The following is a 27,668-nucleotide window of genomic DNA, read 5'->3' as shown; positions in this document are numbered from 1 at the left end:
AGCATAGCCCTTTATCTCAGGTGACCAGGTGACTATTATCTGCGTGCTGGTAGAAGTTAAAAGACCTGTAAATTGTCCTACTGTGTTGTTAACAATATTTGCAGTGCAGATTTACTTTGTTGGTTCTTCCAAACAGGGTCATCGTTTAACTTTATGTAGCCAGTTAGTGCGCAAAAAGCACATTGTAGTACTTAAAATGTTTAAAGAATCTTTAGATGAAAAACTTCATGGTCCAATATTTCTAAATATTTATAAAACACACAACTGCAGACATAATGTGCATAGCTTAGCATACAGATTTATTAAGCACAAATTTTGGTTTAAGTATTTCGACCCTCATTTCAAAACACAGTAAAATTATACATAACAGCAAATACAAAACTGTATAATCATAAAAACAAAATAGGCTCCCTTTATATAAACTTTAACGAACATTTTCTTAGAATGCAATGAAAAAATAGATTGCTATCAAAGGACAAGGCAAACATTCAAACAGAAAAGACAAAATAGTACATATTTGCTCATGTCTATGAATAAAAAATATTCCTAATTGACCTGCTTGGTGGGAGTCCCACAAATGTGTGTATACATTTTCCTAAAGGAATGTAACAATCAGAAGCTGTTCTGCTTTTTCTAATAATTCAAATTGGTACGCTTTATTACCAAACTCCTCAAATGTCAAAGAATTGTTAATAACAGAAGAAAGAAAACTTTGTTAAAAGAATTTAAAATAATATCCTTGTTTTGCTGGGAATAAAAGCTTCAAGCCAAGTGCAGCGGAAACACGTTTTACCTTTTTTATTAGGTTTCCCTTTGAAAGTCCTGGGTATATTTAAAGTAAAAAAACATGTGACCTTGAAGGATTTATGAAGCATTTGTGTATCTTCAAGCATTGCTCTTGGGCAGTATTTAATTAGAGGATATCTGCGAAATAAGTAGGATGCCAGTATTGCTGGCCGTTTAATATGCTAGATGGCTGACTGATGCCCTTATGCTGATATATATGCTGGGTAAAAAATACCTATAATGAAAAATTTTTCTGGGTCAGTGACACAAAAAAAAAAAAAAAAATCAAAGCAATTGTATTAGTATGAAAGTCAGGGAACACGTGTAATCAGGATCTCAGAAATGGCATTGTACATCTATCTTTCAGCACAGGCTCATTCACTGCAAAGGCATGAAGTATAATTTAAGACAAGAACCTAGGAATGAGCACGACACAATGATATAGGTAGGCTCGGTGATTTTTTCTATTAGTAATTTTTTTTTTTTTATGTAGTTGTACACATTGACTTGGTTAATAAAAATCGGGAAGTTACAGTTTGTCCACTGTGAATTAACTGATGTGCCCATACTATACTGTGTATGGGCACATCAGTTAATTCACAATCTGTCAAAATATAAATATTGGAGCTGCCATGTTTCCTAGAATTGGAAGGCTCATATCCCAATGCCATCTTTACCCTCGGAAAGTTACTGACCTGATACGGACAAATTTATTCCATGTCCACGAATGCCAAGGTGAGAGTGAAAGTCTTGGAACATTCACCTTCAAAATTACAATGAGGGCAGCAACCATATTTTTATTTCTGCTTCAAATAATGGACAGTCCCTAATAGGTGATCAGCTATTTGTTAGCAGATAGCCAACATAAATGCAATATAATTATATGGCTATATCACCCATTATTTGCCTTTTTGTAAGATCTCCGGGATTTTTACAATTTTAAACACAGGTTAGGCATCAGACTTTGTGCCATACTTCATACTAGACAGACAGAATTCTTTAGGGTATCCTGCAGTATTAATAATTTATTAGTATAAATGAGAACAACCAGCTGTGATTGCTGCAAGAAACACCAGTGCGAACATGTTTCTTAGACTAACCTTCCCCAGTGCCACCAAACTGGGATTCCTTAACATGGATACCTCACTGGATGAAGAAGTTCACAGAGAAGATTTGTGTAGAATTAAGTGACTGGTATTTCACTTTTCTGTCATTTGATAAAGTGTTAATACATAGGGTAACTAAGATTACTCTGTAGCAGAACTAAACTTTAATGAAAACTGTACAATACAACAAATCAAAATATAAAAAGTCAGATACTGCCCTTTAACTTCAGAAATTACCTAGCAATTATAAATATATTTGACACACAAACAGGCATACTATATTAAGCCAATTTAAAAGCATGACAACAAAATTAACTTTCTGGAACAATGAGAAATTGATTATATTTTCAGAAGTTCTTCAAAAATTGGTTTCAATGACTTCTTTGCTATAGACATGAAGATGGCACAGAAAGTTACAGGAAGTACTAACCCGAAACATAAACAAAGATAAATGAGTACATGTATGTGGACAAATATGGCACATGGAAAATGTGGAGTTTGGTGCCAGTTTAAAGAATTTTAGATTTTATTGATCTTTTCACAAATTGCAAGAAGCTTAGCTGAGAATGTTCAAGTTTACAAGGATAAGTTAACACATTCCTAATCGAGTAAGACCTTTTAATACCTTGGTAACATTAGCAAAAATATTGGATTTCTCCAAAATTATTTGAAGACATTTATTAAACTTGTGTATATGGGGTCTTTCAATGTCTCTCAAAGAACATTTCTCCCCCCTCCCCATAGTTTTTACAACTCAAGCACACAGCAAAGGAAAGAGCAATAAGCAAAGTGCAGTGACCAGTTAGGAACAGCTAAGATCTTGAAGTCTTGGTGCTTTGCATTTTTGTGCGTCAACATGCCTATTCTAGTGAAAAGGCTGGCAAGACATTAGAAGACCAAGAAAACACCCATTAAGCATATTTAATGAAGTGCAGCAATAGATGGGATTATGATACCATTCCTAATAAATGTTACTTAAAAGAGCTAATGCATGTAATGTAACAAAGCTCTTCAGAGAAATCTGTTTTGGCCCTTAAAATGGATCAGTCTTCAAATGCCTATTTGTTCTGATCACTGCAGTTTTGCACATACTCAATGTTTAGGCAGCCTTATAAAACTATCCTTTCCTGTTTTACTAGAAATACTGGTCAAAAACTATCTTTGCTTATAGGAATGCTGGTGACTAAAGTCTTACAGAGTTCCTTTATGCATTAAATGTGAACTACTGTGCTAGTCCAGGGGCAGTGCATTTACTGTATAAAGAAAAATGGAGACTGCAATTTCGTAGGACCATATTCCTGAAACAAGCCCAAACCTAATTTACCAATATTTCTGAAATATCTATTGTCTCTAGGATGCCACAATTCAGATTCCAACTGTATAACTGACTTTTCTCTCTACAGGAGAAATATGAATAATTCAACAAAGCAGTACACCCAGTTCTAAATTAGGATTAAGCTTGATAAATGAGACCCTTATGGACATTACACCATACCTGTAAAATATTAGTCTTGTACAAGTGTTGTTCAAGTGGAATGCAATCAAAATCTGTCACTTGTATTGGCTGGAGTTCAGCAGACTGATTTCTGATTGGTTACCCCAGAATTCAGCACTTCTTAGATCTCTTTATCAGACAGGAACCATAGTTGCTAATGGATCACCATTACAGAAATATTAGTCCATGGAGAGGGTGGATGTTTAAAGCTGCTCACATATGAAAATTGGTCACTTAATAGTAAAAAAATACCTTTTGTTGGTTATGGAGCAGAGCAGATAAAGCATTGAACAAGTGGTTGTGTGAAAGCATATGGTAAGGAAACATTATGAAAATACTGAGCTTGGCCATGTTTGCCACAGATATGATTTCCATTGATCTGGTCAATTGTCTGTAAGACTTTGATTTGTATTCAAGCACAGAATAATAATAATAAAAAAAAAGATTGTTATGACTTCTGGTTGTCTTTATACCTGAAAAGCATAAACAAAAATGGCAACTTACTAATGTCACCACTTTTATCAGTAAACTAAATGGCGTTCAATTCACAGTTTTAGGTGAAAGAATTATTTGGTTATATTAATAGAATAAAGGCATATTCTTAATACAACAGAACTAGAACAAATACAAATAAGTATCAAGAATGATCAAAAGCCTGCCATGCTGAAAACAAATCCTGGAGGACCAAAAGCTTTATAAAGAGTTCATGAAATCAGCTTTATGTGAAGTAATACAGTCTCACTATCCCACAAGTTCTATGAAGAAAGAAAAATGTATCCAGCAAGGACTTCAAGGGCGAAAGTAACTGAAATTTAATCAAAACATATATAGATGCCCTTCAGTTGCTCAAGGTAATCTTCTCCACATACTGGCTTTTAATTGAGATGTACCTTGCTGGGCAACTATATTTGCAGTTCAGGCATACTGTATTACTAGTCCTATGTAACGGTTATTTGTACATCACGCTTACTCCTACAGCATGAAACCAGTGTAGCAAAACTACCTAAATCCTAAATTCCAGCACTTCAGAAAGGACAGGGAAGGGTTCTCAGAGAATTCTCTTGTATCTTCCCAATGTACATAAAATAAAAAAGCAACCATTTTAATCCAGTCTAATATCATATTACCCTGCAAAATAGCTTAAAAACAAAGAGGTTGCACAAAACCTGCATGTCATCAATGCATCACATAACCAAAATATGTGTCAACCCAATATTAAAAAACAAAACAAAACAGAAAGGCCACTTAGTCAGCAGACAGCTCTGATTCCAGATCCTGTAATTTAACAGTCTTATCTCTGCTCTTGCAAGATGCCTGTTATATTAGGCCTTAATTGCATCTATGGTGAAAATTCAACCTGAAATTGTCCATTAAGGCAAATCTCCAACAAAATGTTCATCTCCAGTCCAGTAAAAATATCTTTCTACAAGAAATAATGCCCTTTACATGCTGGTGTCTATGAATTGTTGGCACTAGATATTTCCTGATTCATTCTTCTGAGGTTGCCTTTGACTTTCAGAAACTCAGGCTTGTTTTCCTGTTCTTCCCCAATCCTATGTTTTTCCATTTCCATCTGTTTGACAAAGACAAATGATTAGCTAAGGAGAACTTGGGTAACAAAACATTATGTTTAGTGAAATCAATCACCATGCATCAACACAAAATCTACTTCCCAAGAGTAAAGCATAGTAGAGAATGAGAGGGAAATAATTGGTGTGCTCTGTATCATCTATGTCTGGATAACTTACAATCACTCGGGAAACCAATGGCTGGGATGAGTCAAGACTAAAAAAAATCTCCAGTATTTTAGAAAGCCAGTTAGTTTCTAATCTTGATCTAAGGCAAGTAGATTCAAGCAAGACACTTCAAAAAAGAACTGATCAGTATTATTGGCATAAGCCTAAACATCCTCTTACAGTCTGGTACGGGGGTGATCAACAATTATATTATAGAAACAGAGTGCATGTTGATTTCATTATTACTTATAGAAGTGTATATGCCTTTAATAAAACATAAGCAGACATACCCTGATCTGTGCGCTTTTTGAATGTAGTTTTACATTTGCTGAAGAGTGATATTACAAACTTCAAAAGTTGAAGCTCCCCAATTGCCATTTCACTATCTAATGAAAGCACTTTGTTGGAGCATGTTTCTTACTGGGCAGTGGCATGGCAGATGATGGGTTTAGCCTTGAAGGGAAAAAAAAAGCAGCTGATAACCCATTCCTAGAAATTGCAAGTGTTTTGAAAAGGAAGCTCAAATGGGGATAAAATGAATGATAGAAAATCAACACCTGGCTCGATATGCAACATTCTAAAGAAAGCAGGAATGGGTGGAAACTGTACACAGCACTATGCATGCAAATGAATTAACAAAATGCGGTAGTAGTTACATTATTTTTTTAGCCAAAGAAAAAAAAAAAACTTCCAGTTTTATAAAGCTCCACTAACACAATAATTCACTCACTTCCTCAAGTCTTTGATGTCTTTTCTGAAGCTCTATCTCAAAGTCTGTCTTTTTTTGTTCAGCTTCTTCTTTCTGTTGTTTGATAACTTGATCCCTTTTCCTCTTTTCCATGACTTTTTGTAATTCGGGTTTGTTCTGGGGGGAAAGGCCTCTACAAAGAACAACATCACAAGATCAATCAACAAATGTTTTAACAGTTATTAATATAAAAGCTACAAGCAGTCCTGTGTTATGTAAATTGGTAGTAATACATCTTCACTATTTGAACATCTTACAATGTCCTTTATTGCGCTGTTGGTACCCCAATCAATAGTGATCTATTTATACAAGCATGACTGGAGTAGCTTTCAGAACCCATTGCTTTGCCTTTATACTGGACTGGGCAGATTGGGCTAAACTCCCAAACTTCTAGGTAGTGCCAATACTTACACTTTTGCATTCATACTTGCACATTACTGAGAAATCTCATTGGCCAATAGTAATATATAAGGAAGGCAAGAAGGGGCAGACAAGCCTCAGTACTACCAGTAAGTGCTAAAGCTTTGGCTAATACATTTTTTCAATTTTTGGTGGAATCAGAGAATAAATTAAACTGTTGCATGGGTGTACAATATGCCTTTCTGCAACTTTTCAGTTTTCCTCATAGAACATTTAATGCAGTAGAACAGCTATTAAAAAAACTATACTTAAAAAATAAAAAACTAAACACAGGCATGAACAGGCTATGTCTCTTCTACAACAAAACCTAACCTGCCTGTTTGCAATCTTTTTCATACTGTACACTGAGCCATAAATGCGCAGCTCACTGTACATTGCCAGGGTTGCCCCTTGCCTAAATTAATATACTCATGTAACGTGCTGAATAACATCTTTCCAGTTTAGCCAGTAAAGATGGCCTAAGATTCTAATCCCTGAAAAGGACTGGGTGAAAATTCCAGTAAGTTTATTTAAAAAATTGCGAACAGGCAGGAAAGTTTATTTTATTGCAGAAGGGATATCACTAGACATCAATTTTATTTTTAGGTTTAATTCCGCCTTAAAGGAATTCCCTACAACAAAGGGCTGTGACCAGGCTGTGTTATATACAAAACATTCAAAACAAAACTTGCTGGCATTTACCAGTAAAACTGTCCATCAGTCAGCAAACTAGTGTAATGTGTACATTACACCTTGCGTGACACTGCATTCACCTTACAAGTGACAGCTGGTTAGCACAGGTAGGGTCAGATGAAGGTGAGGTCGGCAAATAAACTCCGTGAACACAAAACCAAAAGAATGACTAATTAGAAAGAAATATATAAACGTTATTAACACAGATCAGGAAAACTTTATTGTATGGCTTGTTTTCAGTTTTTTACCAGAGTGGATTAGCTATAGTATCACTAGATACACCAAAATCTCACCTTTTTTGGTTCATTAATAATTCTCGATGAAGATCTTGATGGTTTCTGGAGGTTTTCACTGGATTGACCAGCTTGTGGGGCTTTATTAGTTCTGGATTGTCGGACTCGATATAGTCTGGTTCAGCCATGATGCTGCTCACAATCGAAAAGGTTTCCCCAAACACAGAATCAGAGGGAGAATTAGCTGTGGGAAAGAAAATAATTCTCATTAAAGTAACATTATAAACACCTGATAAATGGCTTTCGGAAGCTTAAGCTCACTTCCTAAAACAGTATGTTTGCTGAGTAAGTTTTGTACAACTGGATATACCAAAAGATTAAAAGTATATCTTAAATATAAAGTTAAAAAAAAGGCAAACACTAGCAGTACAATACATTTGTTTAATGTTCCTGTCTATTACAAAATAGCCAAAAGGTAAAAATTCTGGTCTAATGTCTCCTCCCTCGATATTCAGAATCACAATACTCATGAGATGGTCCAAAGCATCCAGTGAGGTTTTACAGTATTAGGAAATAGAGCAGCAGTTAGAACAAATATCAATTGTTGCATTGTGTGCTGCAGTGCTAATACATGTTAGATTGTGAATGAAGAAAAATACATTATCCCATGTGATTATATAACAAAATATACAACCTGTTAGGTTTTCTGTGTTCTTAAATAAATTATCTGTCCTGTTTGCTGGTTTTAACTTACTAAGAGCACATTGCATTGCAAAACTTTTAAGAAAAAGTTACAAAGAGCTACACACACAGGTAAAATACTAAACTGAACTGCCAATGATTTGCAAATTTGCCCACTATATTTTGTGATTACTCTCCTGAACAATACTACAAACACCTCCTGCTCCTAATAGTTCACAAAGTAGCTGGGACAACCAATAATAATATAAAATTAGTTCTTGCACATAAAAATAAAAAATACATAGGAATTCAGAAACAATAAACATGTATATTTACTTGGCTTGGCATTCGTATTGTACAGCTGGTTGCCCTGTCCATTAAAACCTAAATATGCACCATGAATCTTTATTTAGGAATGGCCCCAAATTCAAATGTACAGGGAGCCAATGATGGTGTTCCAGAATTCATTCTCTGCATTTCACAATGTGGCAGGTTGTTCATGTGACAAAAATACTGTGAAAGGTCTGCTGGATCTGGTGGCCATGTGTTATACCCGGGAGGGTTGTCGAGTTAGTACGTTTTTCTGACTCCACTTCCAGGTACACAATAATTGCTCTGACTCCACAGCCCTGGTTATACCAGATTTAGGATAAACTGAATAAACTTTCCAACTTTAGAACAGCTGCAGTGTTTTACTGATAATATTCAGTTTGGAGAATATTAATTCAATCTGGAAGGTCATACGGTTTATTTTAGAGTTAGAACCTGGTATTTTTTATTGTCTGTCTTCACAATTTTCTTAAAGTAGATTCACATTTATATTTCCTTTAAAAAAGCATTCTCCTAAGAATCAGATAATCATTAATGACTTTGGAGATGGGAATCCTAAATTGTCCAAGTTCCCAATACATTAGGCTCGGAAACACATTGTAACTCTATACCCAAATAACAGACATGACAGTTTGTTGCAAAGCCTGCAGGAATAAAACTCAATCAAGCATATTCAAGAACCAGATGTTTGTAATTATAGAAACAGGAAGAGAAAATGCTCTAAACAAAAGATGAAGCGCATACCCAGGAAAAACAAGCTCTCATTAAATAAATATATTTTAGATATTTATTGACAAAACCCTTTGCTGCAATACAGGAAATACATAGTTTGAGCTGTAATCAGGGAAATATGGTTCAATCATGATACTGTAAACAGCTGATCATTTTTTAAACGGATACATAATAGAATATGAAAAAAATAAATTAAAAAAATGATCACTGAAGACAAAAATTAACAATCATGTTTTTTTTTTCTTTTATTCAAGTTGAATTTGTAACAAAGTATCTCAAATCCTTCAATTTCCTTATTTCAAAATGTAAAAAAAATGCCCTGATTGCTTTGTAACATTTTTCTTAGTCTGCATTGGCACAATATTGGACAAATTTATAAAAAGTGGACTTACTTGCACACATTACATTTTTGCCAATTAGGTACTGATGATATAATTTACTTTTCATTGTTCTTGTATTTATATTTTTAAATATTCTACACAAAACTGTGATGCACATAATTACCAACACATTTAGTAAAGTTCTATAGTTGGATCAACACAGAAGCCAACAGAAGTTTGAATCAACCCATCATTATCTTTAGTGACAACAGCTGTCAATATAAACTGACCAAATGCTGGACACCCCTAAAGAAAGGAATTTGTGACTTACACTGACAAGACCTATGAGTACTGACAGCAGCTGTCACTGCAGACATAAATGATGAATTAAATCAACCCCGGAAGTCAGGTTGCCATGATCACTCAACACATGTAAGAAGCAGCTCATGTGTACGTGGCCTGAAGACCAACATTATTTATGGATAAATTAGTGTGATTTACCAAGTAGTGCATTTAATCCATCAACAGAATAATTTTACCAACAGCAAAAAAGGAAATGGTACAGATTAAGCTTTTACCTAAGGATGTTACAAAGTCCTAAGTGAAGGAAGGAAACTGTTGCCACACATTTTCAAGTCTGTTCAAAACCTCACAAAAGCATCCTACTTTCTACATCGTAAACGTAACCACACAAATGAATGAAATACATAAAAAGTAGACAACAACACTGATCAGTCAACAAGTTTATAGAGCAAATCCTAAAGCACTGCAAGAAATAAGAAATCTATGACCAAGTGAAAAACGCCGGGAATCCCAGCAACAGTCCAAACAAATCTTTCGCCACAATTTGGCCTCAGGAGCACACAGGTCAGTGCAACTACTGACCTATCAAGAAGGTTGTAGAAAATGTCATTATTTCAAATTTGTCATTTATTTAGATGCTATTAATATTTTTTTTTTTAACCAAGCATTCCATCCTTATTTTTGCCAAACTAGGGCACTTGTGGAATGCGTTTTTTTAAATATATTTTAGAATTTTTCCCCCAGTTTCCTACTCTAAATTTATGATGTGAAAATTCTTTCCCCTTAGCTTCTTACCCAATTGGCTTTGTTCTTACAAAAAAATAAAATAAAATGTTTAAAACTATTTATCAAACAGCAATAGATCACTACTATGGTGATGTGTCACTAAGCAAAAGGGCAGAGCTGGATCAGCTTTTTTGGTTGAGTGTGTATGCCAAAATCACAGGAAGAGCCTATAATATTACATATGACTTCACAAGACGTCCTTAAAGAAAATGTGAAAGCATTTCCTTGCAATAGGCTGTAATAAGATATACAGAGCATTCCTACGGAGCACTTGCAGAGTTACAAGTTGATCAGTCAGTTTCTAGGCTTGCTGGATGGGATGTCACTGAGCAATGCTGCCGACAACATCTATATCCAATGTCAAAAGATACCATTTATCAATCCGCCACACAATCTATTGCCCATAATATAAAAAAATCCAAAAACTGGAGATCACTCAACTGACATTGAAAAAAAATGATGACTACACAAAAAAAATATTCCTTTTCAGGCATTCGGAAACAGTGTTAACTTTTTTTATAACCTCTATAATCTCTAATTATATATCAAATCATTACCACTGGGCGAAAACCATCAAAAGACTTAATTCAGAGACATTTTCCCTCTGTGCTAACCAGACTGTAGAAAAATGCTTAGAATGGCATTGCCCTTGCCAAAAGTAATACAGCCAACTATTCAAATCAGAATTAAAACTGATGTGACAAGCCAAGGAATAGATTATGTATAATTAAAAGTTATTTAAAAGCATTAGCAAAGTGACAATACACCAAATAAACTTTCAGTATATAAAATGAAAAGGCAAATACAGCAGTTACGTATTTCTACTGAAATCATAACAGGGTCTCTGGCTAGCAAGCATCCAACATATACATTCAAAAACAGCATCTCTAATTGCAAGATACAAATTTAATTTAGATATGTTATGCAATCCTGTGGATTTTTTTTAATGTTGACGGATATTGTGCTGCATGGTAAAATCATTATCAAGTCACTAAGCCAGCACGTCATATGGACTCCTTTTGAATTTCAGAATTCCATTCAAAGGTTTCACCTCTGGAATGGAATTTAAAAATGACAGAACATAATCTCATAGAAATGGACTTTGCATCAGTTCCCAGTTAGCAAATAAAAGTTAAATGCACTTTTGCCAGAGGAAACTACAAACTGATTTTCTCACAGTAACTTCAAGTCTCCAATAATGACTTCCTGTTTGTAAGGACAAATAGGTCATTAAAAAAAACACCCTGAACTAGAAAGAAGTCTTACAAAAACAAAGAGATGGCATACAGATGCTATGTGTGCACAAAGTAATATCATTAGCAGGAATGGACAGCAGATACTATTAATAAGTATATTTAATAGAAAGACAATATAAAACAACTTGGAAAACATTTTTTTTTTTTTACTGTTCCTCAAAGAATGAGTTTGCCATATTTTTTTTTAAACTAACCACACAACAAACAAGCCCAAATTACTGCACAGAGCATGGCTTCAACCGACACCCATAACTGACTCAACCTGAATGGAGATGTTCTAAAAACAGGGCATTATAGGTCTAATCTCTAAGAAAGGTGGTGCACTTCATTTACTGTATATTACCCTAAATGACACTCTCTGGATTATCCAGGACTGACTAACACCTAAAGAAGAAGACTAGAAAAAGACCCCGAGCCTAAAGACCCAGAACATCCAGAGTGGAACATTGGTTGAGGGTGGGTTGAGCCCCAATTCCCACTGAGGCTTCCCATTAACACTAATGGGTTAATACTATGGCCCGGAGACTTCCTCTACACCAAAAGTAAGTTCATCTCCGAGACCCTGGGCAGAATTTCGGGGCATGGAAAGCGTCACTTCAAGAAAAGCCATGCCATGCAGAAACCCAGAGGCTTTTTTATGTGCTGAGTGCAGGTAAAGCTTGACTGCAGTTACAGACTGACAAATGTATCAAAATAAAATGCCCTTATTTCATAATCTATAGACAGTTGTGATGAACATAGCCTTACAAAACATCAGCTTAAGAAGTTTGTCAGACAATAAAGAAACTCTGGCTGCTCTAAATTACCTCAATTAACACTAGCTCAAATTTTTCTTGCTATTTAATAAACATACATTTCATTGAGTTTGTAAGTACTAAAAATTGCATAATCATAAAAAATAGGTTCAATCTAACTTCTTAAAGTAACCAATAAATCCTAAATCCTAAAAGGCACTCAGCTCACAGGATAAGCATATATCCAAGTAACAAAGACCTGCTTTGCTCATTAAAATCCACTGAGTGAGTCACTGTAAAGCCAAAGAAAGGTTAATTAAGCCTCATAATACAAAACATCAAAGACATTTCCCCCAGCATTAGGCCTATATGCTCTGCTGAAAGACTCTGAGGAGGATATCAAAATGAAACACAGATCCCAGGTAGGATATAAAATCTGGGAAGGAAAGGTGATAATCTAGTCTTGCCAAACCTAAAAGCAGTCATATCAAGTTATAAATGCATACAATATTAATTAATTGCTCCTAAAAAAAACATGCTTTAGATGTACCACTTAGAAACAAAAAGGTCTAGCTTGGAAATTAGTGCAGATTATTGAATAATTTTCACACTGTGCATTACGCTGTCACTTTGGAGCCATAATGCATCTTACATTTTGAGGTTTCCCGTATCTAAATTACTATATATGCAATAAATAGCATTTACTGTAATACTTCACAGCACTTTGTCCTAACGTCCAGTTTCAAGTATCTGCTTAAAAAATAAACATTATTGAAAAGAAACCTTTGCTAGTTAGGTTGTTGAGGAAAATTATGAAAATACGCTCAGTAATTCTACTTTGTACAAATACAGATGTCCATATTTTGCAGTTGTGCCTTCAAGAGGACACTTTGCAATGCCTCATTTATGCTGGTCTTTACTCCTATTTGACCATCAGGCAATTCTATTTGTATTTTCCATATATTTACCAACACTTATATTTCAATAAAATCATCCAAGAACCCAGTACCCCTCTATATCCCCCTTACTGCATCTGCCAGCCTGCAAAATCTGCCATTGCATCCACCGCCTCTCCCTGCCTACCCCATGCCACTGCTCCCCTCGTCACCTTTTCAAAGATATATTCTCTTCTGACTAACCTTCGACCTCATCTCCTCCCCAGGACAGAGAGTAGATGCAAACCATATCCCAGAGAATCTAAAGGATTGGCTCCAACTGTCAAGACACCTGGTAAAGGACCCTCTAAACTAGGTATCTCCCATGTTTTCTGGGTAAATTAAAACCTAATGCTTGCCAACTATGCGTCTATGGTCAGGAAGTCAGTCCTCCAGTGCTTTGCACATTGTATGTATTCCAAGGGGAAAGGGAAAGAAGTGCACACTTCCTGGCTAAGAGGAAAAAGAAAGCCAAACATGAAATTAAAAAGAGGCCCAACACCACCAATACAGGAGCTAGCTTGAAAAAAAAAATCCAAAATGTAATTTTTTTGTATTATTTCTTTTACTTTAAAAAAAGTAGTGGTAATATATATTTATATTATTATATATTAATAAATAACATACATGTATGTATTTCACCTATGTTGTCTTAGGCAAGAAATGCTCGCTTACCTACAACCCTTGTCTGAATAAGATACAAGGATAATTGCTTCTAGGAAAAGCAAAAAGGGAACACAAAGGCTGGCCAGTTTCCTGCCTTGTACAATGACATCTAAACTGGTGTGTCACAAACGATTCTCACATTTTATTGCAATGACCATTCCACGTCCTTTGGCGCACTTTACTATAGCTACCCTATGAATCACACAAGCAGTTTATTATCCCTTCTCTAAATCCTGCATTGCCGAGTCAGAGGAGGATGACTTATGCGGCAACATCTGGCCCTTTTGGCACAGTATGATGTAAAGCAGATCACGTATATCTGTCACTCATTGCACTCCACGTTCCTCTATATACAGCTGAGCCTTTGAAACAAGCACTACCCAGCAACATGAGGAACAACACATGGCCTCGATTGAGGTTTTATCATTAATAGAGGGGGGCAAATTGTGGTCCCAGAATCCGAGGCATTTGGTGCCTAAAATTTATATTTACAAGGATTTCAGGGGCAAGAGAAGGTAAATACCATCATGTAATTTAAATCTGGAAACAGATATAGAAAGCTATCGTAGGATAGACATGTTGGCGCTATATAAATCCTATTCAATAATAATAGCAATCACAGACAACCAAAACAATCAGAAGGCCTTTTAAACAGGCGCGCTGGAATAATATAAACAAGTGTGCCTGCTCGACATGGGGCACATAACATACACATAACATACACACATTACTCTTTCTTCCACTATGGCACTGGAGTCATAAAGGCCCCTGCACATGCCCATTTAGTCCATTTCACTCCGTCTATTGCTCCCCCCCGCCCAACTAACTACCCCCAGCTTCTCTTATGGATATTTGTAAATTGTGTTTTAAAAAGATGTGAGCACAGACCTTTGAGCATTATTTTGTGTTTTGTTTGTGTTTTACACAGGCATGGTGGTAGAATAAAATGAGCATAGTATGCACCTAGTAGACATCTCCAACACCTGTCTATTGTGTAGGATTAGCAGTCTTCCAGCTAAAGCCATTACATTCTTTTTCAAAGTTTAAAGGGGAGTCATGCCATTGACTGATCTGGGGTCATCTGAGCAGCAGTTACCTTGATTTAACAATTTTAAGTTAAGTACACGGTCAGATGATTGTCATCCCAGCCGAACACTCATGCTCATCTTGGGCAAAAATCTAACATCTGTAAAATAGTCCCATGACGGTTCCAATTTGACCGATTTAGAGTGATCAAATGCCACTTACACATCCTCCCACCTCCCTTGTCCACAGAAGAGCAGTCGTTTGTTAATCTGTCACTTGAAATGTTAACAAAGGATTGTGATCTGACTTCTGTACAAGGTTTTCTTTGGATTACCCTATTGCAAATTGTTGGAAAGACACCAAAACTATGCCTACATTTACTCATACTGGATATGTGGATATCTACATACTGGATATGCGGATAACTAAAATGAAGTTTTGTTGATAAAGCACACCCTCACGGTCTATATCAATATACACAGGAGTGCCTAAATAAACATTTTGGTATTACTTGCTTTTCTTCTGTTGATATAAAGATATTTTTTTTTAGTGCACTTGCTAAATAGGATTACTTATTAGAAGGTCAGCCTGCTTCCCACCTATGCTGCACATTGTTGCTCTTTCTGAAGCACTGTTACCCTACCTCTGCCCTATGTTGATGTGTGTACCCCTGCAGACCTTCTGCACAGCACCACGCTGAACATGCTGCAATCTTGCTATCTCTTCTGGCATGTTGCACTCCTGTCATCCCTTCTGCTGTGCACAAAGTAAGTAGGCTCAACCGACACCACATGCTTCGGATCTCAGGGATGTGTTTTATGTCAAAGAGAAAGGTAGAACACTTTTCCATCATGTATTTATCTGTACTTGCAGCATGTTATAGGTAGAAAAGAAAAAAAATACAGCAACAGAATTGTAATTGCTAATCATTCACACTGCAGATAAAAACAGCAGGGAAGACCTTTTCAATGTTACAGAAAAACTATATTCAAAATCCTCACTTCACTTTTTTAAAATGACTATTATATTGAGTAAAAAAAAAGTACCTCTTTGCTATGAATAATAAAAAAAAAAGGCTTTCCTATGCAGCTTAGAACACACAATCACTGGCATCAAATCATTACTACACAATTTATTTAAATTAAACCAAGTAAAGCTCAGATTTTTATTTTTAAGTTTTGGATAAGAAACATTTAAAATACTTCTGCAATATACATCCCCATAGGACCACTTGATTAATAGAGATATAGAATTAAACCGATACAGAATTCAGATTACAGATCGGGCAGATAGGAAGCATCTCAAACTTCAACTTCTTCTGGAAAAGGGATTGTCGCATTAAGTGGATGTGAATACACCATTTTGATAGGTCATGTAAAGCAGGCAGGGAAATCAGGCTGACCTTTAAGCCTCTACTTTTTCCTCTCCCCATTACATGGAAGTCTCAGAACATGTCATTGTGTGTCCACAGCCCTGTATGGAGGAAAATGGATGTGTGATCAGTCCCAAGGCACACATTACAAGGCCCTACTCACACAAAAAAACAGATTGCTCAGACTAAATTGATGAGAACTCAAGAGATGATTCTAAGTCATAAATCCGAGAGGCTAAATGTCACCAGTCACAAATATCTTATTTCCCTAAGATTTTGCACTTAAGAGTTTATTACATAAATTGTAAACTTGAAAAATAATCTCTACACAGTGCATTCTTATTCTTTCCAGAAGAATATAAAAATATGCTGAATATTAGGTATTAAAGAAGGGTCCTAAGCAAATAATTGTTAAAAATGTCAGCTATATATTTAATATAAAAAAGTTTTTTGTTTTTTTTTTTTTTTTACAAAACCAGAAGTAGCAAAACGTATCTGGTTGATTAGATATTAGCCTTATGTGTTTCCATTCACAGCAGCCCACAGGGGGAAAACCGTCCTAAACTTACAAGGGATCTCCTGCTCTGCATATGGCTTGATAGCTAAATAGTAGACATACAGTTAGGGGAAAAAGTATTTGATCCCCTGCTGATTTTGTAGGTTTGCCCTCTGACAAAGAAATGACCAGTCTATAATTGTAATGGTAGGTTTATTGTAAGAGACAGAACAACAAAAAAACACTTAAATACCCAGTGCTCAAAAGACAGAGCTTGGTGTGCATTGTAATGGGTGAAATAAGTATTTGATCCCCTATCAACCAAGCTGGAGACTGGCTAGGCCACTCCAGGACCTTCATCTGCTTTTTCTTGAGCCACTCCTTTGTTGCCTTGGCCGTGTGTTTTGGGTCATTGTCATGCTGGAATACCCACCCAAGACCCATCTTCAATGGGAAGGAGGTACTCAACCAAGATTTGACGGTATATGGCCCGTCCATTGTCTCTTCGATGCGGTGAAGTTGTCCCTTTCCCCTTAGCAGAAAAACACCTCCAAACCATAATGTGTCCACCATGTTTGACGGTGGGGATGGTGTTCTTGGGGTCATAGGCAGCATTCCTCCTCCTCCAAACATGGCGAGTTGAGCCAAAGAGCTAAATTTTGGTCTCATCTGACCACAACACTTTTTTGATATTCAGATGTTCATTGGCAAACTGCAGACGGGTCTGTACATGTGCTGTCTTGAGCAGGGGGACCTTGCCGGCTCTGCAAGATTTCAGGCCTTCACGGTGCAGTGTGTTACCAATTGTTTTCTTGTTGACTATGGTCCCAGCTGCCCTGAGATCATTGTTCCCCCCTGTAGTTCTGGGCTGCTTTGTCACCATTCTCATGATCATTGCAATTCCACGAGGGGAGATCTTGCATGGAGCCCATGGAGGTATACAATCTTGTCCCTGACATGTATAGACAGCTCTTTGGTCTTGGCTATGGTGGCTAGGAATCTGATTGATTGCTTCTATGGGTTCTGAGGGTGCTCCTAATCTCAGCTCCTTAGACACCTGGGAGCCTGAAATCCTACTGGTTGATAGGGGACCAAATACTTATTTCACTGATTACAATGCTCAGCACTGGGTTTTTGAGGATTCTTTTGTTGTTATTCTGTCTCTCACAGCTACAATAAACCTACCATTACAATTATAGACTGGTAATTTCTTTGTTAGAGGCCAAACAAACAAAATCTGCAGGGGATCAAATACTTCTTTAACTCACTGTATACTATTAGATGTATGCCAGATACAGCAAGCAACTAATATAGCCATGATCAAAAATGAACTGGGGAATATGAATTGTTTTTTGTGCCTTGTAAAATTGATCAGGATGCCAGAATAAATTTCATTCCCTCTATTATTGGACTTTAAACCATTACAAAAACACCTAAACAATTATTGACACACAACAGCTTAAAAGTAATTGCTTGCTCAACCCACCCCAAAATGGACTCAATGCTAAACTGTAAAAGTCCATATTGCATAGTGCATAGTACACAGCCTGATGCCATGAAGTGGTTAAAATTCTACAAAGCAATCGGGAAAAGTCCAGAGCTTTCAAGCACGTCCATTTCAAGGTCACTGGAAATCAATTCTATCAAACAAACACAAGCTGCCTGCTAACAAATCCAATTAGCTAAAAACAAGCTCAAAAACATAGACTTGCTCTCAACACACACCAACATGCTAAGCGTTATTAAAAGAAGCCAATAAGATACAAGATGAACAACAATCATATCTATGGTTTACAAATCCAAACAAATTTTCATTTAAAATATAACAGTGATGCATGGAGAGTACAATGTTCAAAGCAACTCAAAAAATAGATTTTTGTAGGTTGATGAAAAGACCCACCCCTTTCTATATATCAATACATACATAAGCTTTAAACAGGATAGGTATTCTTTGCACTAAAGGCTAAAATCAGATTTTTATATTAAAACAAAATGCCACACTTTACTCTGTGCACATACTTAGTGATACTTCAAACTCCTTGCACTCTCTGGCACAAGAGCACAACACCCTTACAAATCAACCCCAGAAACTCCCAGAAGTGTTAACATACAACAATTAATTTACTTTTCATTTCAATTTGGCATTTTTGAACAGTGGGTTTCTTTGTTGAGTTGAAGCTTAGGACTTTTTTCCCCCACAAATTCCAACCTTTCTTGCTTTCTACCTGCCTTACATTTACGCCTAATGGGAGCCTACTATTGTAATTTTTTGGTTCTTACAAATTCATTGGTCACCACCATTTTGTACTGTCAACTAGAAGCAGAACTCCAGGTAAAAGATGTAGAGTGTAAAGTATAGCGTTAAATATGCTCCTTAATAGTAGTTTTGGTCAAAACCTGGATGGTAAACCTGGCCAAATTCTGGATGGTAGCATGTGAAGCAAATAGACTACCCAGCCATTCTCCACACACACGTTGATCAACAGTACTATTAAGGAGCATATTAAACTTTAGGAATTCTTCATCACCAAGGCTTCTGATATTTAAACACTTCATTTCTTTCCCTCATCAAGTCAAGCTTACTTTAAACTACTAATTAGGTGTGTGAAACATCCAACTCCATTTGTTAATTATTTTCATCACCTACCATAGACCATAACTCTGCTCTACGATTGCTTTGATACCCCTGAAAAAGCCCAAAGGGCGAAACGTGTTGGTTAGAAACCGTGGAAAAACATTTACTTAAGCTCCACCCATACTCTACATGGGTAGGAAGGTAAATATATATACTGTTTCACCAAGTCACTCAGAGAATAATCTGTCTAGACACTGGCCTTCAACTCCCATCACGAGTAATGGGACAAGGCACCATTCAATATATGTATTTTGTTTGTATTGCTAAGTGTAATTGTATACAATATTATCACCATTGCTTTTTAATAAATATTTGATATTACAGGCCAAAACAATTTTTTCAATTTGTAGACTATAGTACTATAGTAGGAACATTAAATTGTGAGCCCATATGAGGGGACAGCTAGTGACATAACTATGGACTTTGTAAAGCACTGCGTAATATGTTGGCACCATATAAATACTGGATAATAATAATGCCAGAAATAGTTTCAATTGGATATTTATCCAAGGATACATAATCACAGCTCTTATAAATTATATCCCAACAGAATATATTGCAACTAACTAGAATATTGGTTATAAATCCTCAAATACAGTACAAAAAAAAAAAAAAAGCATAGGGTTTTCATATCACATGGTTGCTTGCATGGGACAAAAAGTGACTATAGCCTTGCTTTTTTCTAACCTAGCAGGAAAAAAGTAACTTTAATATTAAACTAGTAAGCACCACGGAAATAATAACTTGTAATAGTTAAATCCACCCAAAATAATCAATATCCTTCCCAGCAGTCTCCGGGAAGCATTTCAAGAAGAATGGAAAAAGTTAGTCATGACAGAAAAAACAATAAAATATGAACAAACTCTTACTCAGAAAAATTAACAGGAAACTCTCTGTATCTGCATTGTGTTAGATTAGCCTGAACTTCAAAAAGAAAGTGGAAAAAGTTGCTTTGCTGTTGCTATAATAAACTTGTGGGTAAAAAAATGGCATCTGCTAGTAATCTTTCTACACCCAAATTTTATGCTATCTATACACAAATACTGGGATATCTATCTATAAGATACATAGATAGATAGATACACACACACATATATATACACAGACACATTTATACACACACACACATAAAACTTTTAGATAAAATGTGTGCATTTTCCTAAATATTTAATAATATATATTTGTGACTAATTTACTAGAATAAATTCCAAATTACTTATTGAATTTCATCTTGTTTTTAAATGCCCATAGAAACTTGATGCTAGTATTGGGTATGAGCCAAATGACTATTGTCTGGTATGCTTAGGGAAGTGCTAAGTAGCAGAGATGCTCAGGGATGAAATGATTCTGCATATATTCAACTGTCTGTGCAAGTATGGATGGGGACTACAAGAGCCGATGTTTCTGCACAGGTGAACCCATGTTGGTGTGCAGGGAGAATTTCAGGAGTGATAAGCAGCTAAACAATAGACAGGTGGTCCAAAAATACCCTTAGAGGCAATTTATAAGGACAATTTAGACCACAGTCTTCATAACATGGTCGTTACTGAAATGCACATTAGTACATAGCTCTATGTTGTGTCGTCCTATGTGAATTATACCCCAACACACATTGAATTAGCACACCGTTACACACAGTGTGTTGGGGTATGTGTTGGTGTGTTGGTGTGTAACGGTGTGCTACTTCAATGTGTGTCAATGCATGGCTTTATTTAGGATTTATTGTAGTAACTGTAGTAATTCATTGTAGTAATTATTGTGAAGGGAATCCCAGTGTACTGTACAGAAGTAGACTATGCACAACACAGAAAATTCTCAAGGTGATCTCAAACACCAGATGAATATAGGAAAGTATATGTTTAGCTTGTTCCTCTACACAATGCCTTAGTATGTCAACAGTCTATATGGATATATTAGCTGCCTTTATTATACGTATTAGTAATTAGCACTTATAGAAATATACTTGACGACTATTTACCTATGATACCGTGCAATCCTAATTAGGACAACCCTAGGTTACACCATCGCACCCCACTTCACTTTAATAAAATACATTTTATTAGGACTCATGCAAAGTTTTATGCCCTCAAATATTACATTTCTGGGAAAGAAGATAGGGTTTAAACAGTTATTTGCAGAACACTAAGCCTATGTTCAGTCTGGTGGGGAGGTTGTGGTGTGGTTATCGCTGCCTTACAACCCTGAATTGCACCCTTGGTAGTAGCAGATGAAATACCGCATGTAGCACTTTAGTGCTACATGCGGTATTTCATCTGCTACTACCCACAGGAAACAAATAGGGGTAGAAGTTGCTGGGACCTGCTGTTCCCACCACCAGTTTGAACATATCTAGGAGGTGTTTTTTTTGTTTTTGTTTTTTTAGGCAAAAAACATTTGTTGGGCCTTTACTTTGGCTGAACTAAGCAAAGGCATTACAGGTCATATACCTCTCAAATACTTTCTAATGCTGGGCCTGAATCACAAACACATCTGAAAATGTAACTAGAAAAAAAATGGCAAATAACTTAAGCACATAATCTCTCATTTACATTCGGTACACTTTGCCTTGCTACTGACACCTCATATGACAAATCAGCATGGGGAATTACTGTCTTCCTGATGCTAATGTAAACTTTAAAAGCCTAGCCAGCATGCTAATAAATAATGACCTGGGATATACATTCATTTGAATGCATTACAGTGGGTGACAGAGCAGATTCAAAACAAATCATTTCAATAGAGTTGCTTTAGATGTATGAGATATTCAGACACTTGCTTAGAAAGCAATTTCAGGAAAACAACAAGGGAGTGCAGATACAATGGTGTTGCAGGCACATGATTTTCATGCTGCATATAATTTCAGAGGGTGTTGGATTTCGAATTGTAAAAACTCCTATCAATTTATTTTTTCCATTTACAGATTCTCCTTACTTAAGGACCATGTTCTGTTCCAACAACTTGCTTGTCAATTGAGGAGCATAGTAAAGATCTGGCCTGCAGCACTGCAATCATGCAGAGTGTGCCAGGTTCATCATCAGCCTGCAGACCAGGATCTAGGAAGATCTGTATTCATGACAGAGGATGGCACCAGAAAACATTGTCGCACCCTATACAGTTCTTGTACAGTGTACCCATTGGAGAGCTGGTTGTAAGTGCAAGTCTTCGGTAAGCAAGTAAATTGTTAAATGAGGAATACCTGTAGTTTAAAATATATGACATAAATTCCCTTTACAAGTAACATAAAGCTCCCTTGATAAATGTTGTTGTAAATGAACAAATTTTTTAAAAATATATTAATAGCAAAAAGAACAGATCTGAGCATGTAGGCCCCTTAAAGGATGTCGGTGGGTTGGTAACTGGGGATAATGAAAAGGCAGATTTACTAACACTATTTTTTTAGCTCTGTGAACACAAAGAAAATGGCGGAGCTCAAGTCCAAAAGCATATTAGCAATGTCACTGCCTTAAATGAGTCACAATGGCTCAGAATTGATATGATTGAGAAACAGCTGGGAAAACTTAAGGTTGATAAAGCACCAGGACCTGATGGATTATATCCGCATGTCCTCAGAGAGCTGAGCTCAGTTATTTCAAAGCCATTATTTCTAATTTTTAGGGGACTCTTTAGTCACTGGCAAGGTACCAATGGATTGGAGTAAGGCCAATGTGGTTCCTATCTTCAAAAAGGGACCAAAGTCATTACCAGGTAACTACAGACTGGTTAGTTTACAGTCCATAGTTGGAAAGGTCCTAGAGAGTTTGATAAAGAACCACATAGAGGAGTATCTGATAGAAAATATATATTAAAAGTGATAGTCAGCATGGCTTCAAGAAAGTTGTCAAACAAATTTACTCTCTTTTTATGAGGAAGTAAGTAAACAGGTAGACGGTGGAGTAGCAGTTGACATAGTGTACTTGGACTTTGCTAAAACATTTGACACTGTACCCCACAGTTGGTTAATATGCAAGTTAGGGTCAATAGTTTTAGAAAAGTCAATCTGTAAATGGATAGAAAACTGGCTTAAAGACCGCATCCAGAGAGTTGTAATTAATGATTCATACTCTGAATGGTCTAAGGGTTTTAGTGGTGTACCCCAGGGTTCAATGTTGGGTCCTTTACGGTTTAACATCTTTATAAATGATATAGAGTTTGGGATTAAAAGTACCATTTCTGTGTTTGAAGATGACACCAAACTATGTAATGGAATACAGGATGTCTATAATCTACAAGCAGACATGGATGTACTGTTTGATTGGGCAGCCAAGTGGCAAATGACATTTATTATAGATAAATGTAAAACTTTGCACTTGGGAGCAAACAATATGCATGCTTCATCCTGTCTAGGGGGAATACATTTGGGGGAGTCAGAAATGGAAAAGGATCGGGGGGTTCTGGTAGATCATAGACCTAAAAACAGCATGCAATGCCAAGCTGCAATATATAAAGCTAGCAAAGTACTTTTTTTGTATTAAAACAGGAATAGACTGCAGAGATAGAGACACAATCCTGTCCCTGTAAGAAGCATTGGTCAAACCACATCTGGAATATGCAGCCCAGTTTTGGGCACCAGTTTACAAAAAGAACAGTGGAGAGAGTGCAGAGAAGGGTAACTAAACTAATAAAAGGAAAGGAGGAGCTCAGCAATGAGGAGTGATTAGCTGAACTGAATCTAGTCTCCCTTGAGACACAAACTCTATTAAAGGGGGATATGATCACCCTGTAAAAACATATAAACGGTCTATATAGAGAAGTCCCTTCCCCATTATTCACTGTAAGATCATTAAAAAGAACAAGAGGACACTCTGAGTCTGGAGGAAAAGAAGTTTAATTGGCGGCTAAGGAAGGGATTCTTCACTGTAAGGTCTGTGAAAATGTGGAATCGGCTCCCTCAGGAAGTAGTTTCAGCAACTACTATAGATTGCTTTACGAAAAAGCTGGATGTTTTTCTGGAAGCACAGAATGTAACTGGGTATTAAGGCTTTAAAGTAAAAATAACAGTGACGGCTGATCCAGGGAACATCTGATTGCCTCATGGAATCAGGAAGGATTTTCTTTCCCCTGCTAAAGCAAATTGTACCAGGGTTTGTGTTTGCCTTCCTCTGGACCAGCTATGGGGTTTTATATCTGGGATATGTTTATTTCCCTAGTGTTTGAACTTGGATAGCTCATCAGTGATCTGTTGTTATTTAACACATGTACACATGGCTAACAATCAGGATCTCAGAGCAGAATTAACTTGTTTTCCCATAAACAAAAAGATTTAATTTCCTGCAAGCCATTTTCACATCTACTTCACTACTCACTAATCTATTACCATATCGTTTAGCTGTGTTGTACTTCAGGAAGATAGGTATTGAAATCCTTGGTCCAATCAGAAAAAATGTAATTCATCATCAAATGACATTTCTCTTTTCTTTGCCTACAAAGAAACCAAACCATTACCAAATAAACCAAAAAGGCCATACCATATAGGGGAAAGTAATGGTGAAAGCCTATCCCAAGATCAATTCACTTTCCTTGCACTAATGACTTCACAGTATATGGGAGCAAGTTATCTCTCCTATATGACAATGTCTCAGCTAGAGACATCATTTACGCAGGTAAGCAACCTTTTGCAGTCCTAAACAGCACACACTTAGGATTTGGAAAAAAAAAAATTGGACCATAAAAAGTTCATACATATTTCAGGATCTGCAAAATATATGGCTTCAATAGCTGTAGTAGTTGATGGATACATGAGAATATTATATAGCTCTGCCATTCAGTTGAAGAGATAGAACAAGCAACTCCCAAAAATCAATGAATGTATTTTTAAACTACGATAATCCACAATGCTCTGTAATACATCATAAAAATATCTTTTGTTTCATTATAAAAGCATTTATGCCCCAGAACAAGGTGTTATTGATTGTAAATGATATGCATCCTTCAAACATAAAAGGTTCTACATGATCAATAGATATTTTGGTGACAAGTCATCACGGAGAAAACATAGTTTTCGATTATTATTTAATAGATAAATTATATTGTTGGGAAAGGGAAATGGGTTTATTTCTGGAGGATAAAATGTCATTAAAAGATTTCATTTTTGACCTGTCAAAAATTCAAAATGATTGAATCATCAATGTTAACAGAGTCACATAAAAATGCACCATAAAGAAAACAGTACACGTCCCTTTTTTTATAAAACTAGTAACATAACAGGAAAATCCTCTAGAACAGAGGGTCATTGTGACCTTCTCTTAACATTGAAAGCTCAGCAATTTGTCTTCTGGCCTGAAGCTGTTTATTAAACCACCTCATCTAAAATGCATTCAATTAATGGATGTCAGGGGTCATAATAAATAACCAGGTTAAGTCAACTAAATACATCTAGTCAGCTGTTTAGGTCACGTTAAGGCATTTAATACTTTTTATTTAGTAGCCTAAATTAATATGTGTCACTATCATATACATGAGATTAACACTTAAAGGCCTGCTTTTGTGATGTGTTTATAGGTTAATGATCTGAACAGATCTATCCAGTGTCCAGTTTTTTACTTCTGCATGGGTTATTCATTCATATAGAATAAACAGCAGCTGCCTGTCCACTGCCCAACAGTTGCTGCACATCCATTAATACAGTCACTACACATATTATACATCACAACTGAACAGCTGACACTTATATTCAACCAAAAGTAAATGTTACATTAAATGCTCCTAAAAGTAAACCACTCAGAGAATTATTTAGATCTCAAACTCTGATTTCCTTCTGAAAACTCTATTTTTTTGCCTGGCTGTCTCTTTCTTCAATATTTTCATTGACCTTAAAAAAGCCTTTATGGGAGCATACATATAATCGCACCTAGAGCCCTACTTTTTATATCAGTAGTAAAATGCCAAACTCTTTTTTTTTATTTGGAATGGAATAATCTACTGTGATTTTCTTACACCACAGATTTCGATAATGAAAAGTAAAGAGGAATTAGATAAGAAGAGAAGAGACCTTTTATTGGCTGTGATGGGCTTTACCAATATTTTTGCATACAAACGTCTGTTAAAAACAATCATATTTAATTTGCATATAATATATAAATGTAATTTTTTTGCTTTACAAAACATTTATCTTCAAATATGTAATCTGCCATTTTTTTTACAACAATCTTGTGTAACAGCCTCTTTGGACTTTGCTGCAATGTCATTTCCAACATGTGACGTTGGCCAATTTTTTGAGAAAGTCACGTACTCTTGAGCAAACATCACAAGATCCTATATCACCCCATGTACAAGTAAACAGTAAAATGGTTTCTCCTCTCTTGTAGCCCGTAAGGATTTTAAACACCTAAAGCAAACGTGTAAGACTCAGAAACCGAATGAGGTCTTATTTATTCTTTATTTGATGGTGTTCTTTTTCCATTTATGTTACTGTGCTACTAAATACTTAAAAAAACTTTTATTACAGTTTATTTTCTAGAATAAAAAATGTTGTTATTATTGCTATATTGTTAAATCGCCAAAAAGCTGTAATCTGTTTTCTTAAATTTGAAGCCCTCAGTAGACTGTTGAAAAAGTATTCACTTCCATTCATACAATTTAAATTTGGCATGCCTAATCTCAAGGATTGTATGGTTATACACCCACTTCTACTTTATAACTAGCAGCCTGATCTGCAACATAATTTCACATAGCTGAAGGCCAAATCTGACAGATATGGGAGTTCCAGGCATGTGTGAACTGCTCGCATCATAATGCCATAAGAAGTGATTGTGCAAAAAATACTGGTACAGCCTTCACAACTTTATTATCCATTTAAAAGAAAATAAAACATTTTCAGATAAGCTCATCCTACTGTGACAAGATAACATATGTTGCAATAAAGCAGTCCTCTTATTTTGAAAAAGCTGCTAATGCATAGAATAGATTAAAAAAAAATGCAGTTATGTAATAAGTTGTGCATTACCCTGCATTGTAGTGTGCTGCAAAATGTGCAGCAGAGCCAATTGACAACAAAGTTGTGTGTTATTATTATTATTATTAAACAGGATTTATATAGCGCCAACATATCACGCAGCGCTGTACATTAAATAGGGATTGCAAATGACAGACTAATACAGACAGTGATACAGGAGGAGAGGACCCTGCCCCGAAGAGCTTACAATCTAGTAGGTGGGGGAATTTCACACACAAAGGATGTGAGATATGTAGTGTGGGAAGTAGT

At 36.1% G+C, this 27,668-nt stretch overlaps 1 protein-coding gene and 1 long non-coding RNA gene across 3 annotated transcripts in view; one reads left to right on the top strand and one right to left on the bottom strand.

Moving 5' to 3' along the window:
- Positions 1-278: 278 nt before the first annotated feature.
- The window catches only part of FAM107B (family with sequence similarity 107 member B), a 35,762-nt gene continuing 8,372 nt past the window's right edge, over positions 279-27,668 (bottom strand). Inside the window, exons 2-4 of the mRNA XM_072401756.1 lie at positions 7,257-7,440; positions 5,854-6,004; positions 279-4,960 (exon numbers count right to left, since the gene is read on the bottom strand). Of these exons, the coding sequence (XP_072257857.1) occupies positions 4,844-4,960; positions 5,854-6,004; positions 7,257-7,384 (396 nt within the window). The 5' untranslated portion in view covers positions 7,385-7,440 and the 3' untranslated portion in view covers positions 279-4,843. The remainder of the gene's footprint in view (positions 4,961-5,853; positions 6,005-7,256; positions 7,441-27,668) is intronic.
- LOC140324149 (uncharacterized) lies at positions 9,904-26,750 on the top strand. Of its 2 annotated transcripts, none has more exons than XR_011919497.1 (3): positions 9,904-10,126; positions 22,389-22,633; positions 26,409-26,750. It is a non-coding gene; the product is annotated as an uncharacterized lncRNA (long non-coding RNA). The 2 variants fall into 2 exon arrangements; XR_011919498.1 differs by lacking the exon at positions 9,904-10,126 and adding an exon at positions 11,978-12,146.

Source organism: Pyxicephalus adspersus, chromosome 2, assembly GCF_032062135.1.
Source record: "Pyxicephalus adspersus chromosome 2, UCB_Pads_2.0, whole genome shotgun sequence".
In the NCBI taxonomy this organism is placed as follows: Eukaryota; Metazoa; Chordata; class Amphibia; order Anura; family Pyxicephalidae; genus Pyxicephalus; species Pyxicephalus adspersus.
This window is presented reverse-complemented; position numbering and strand designations above follow the sequence as displayed.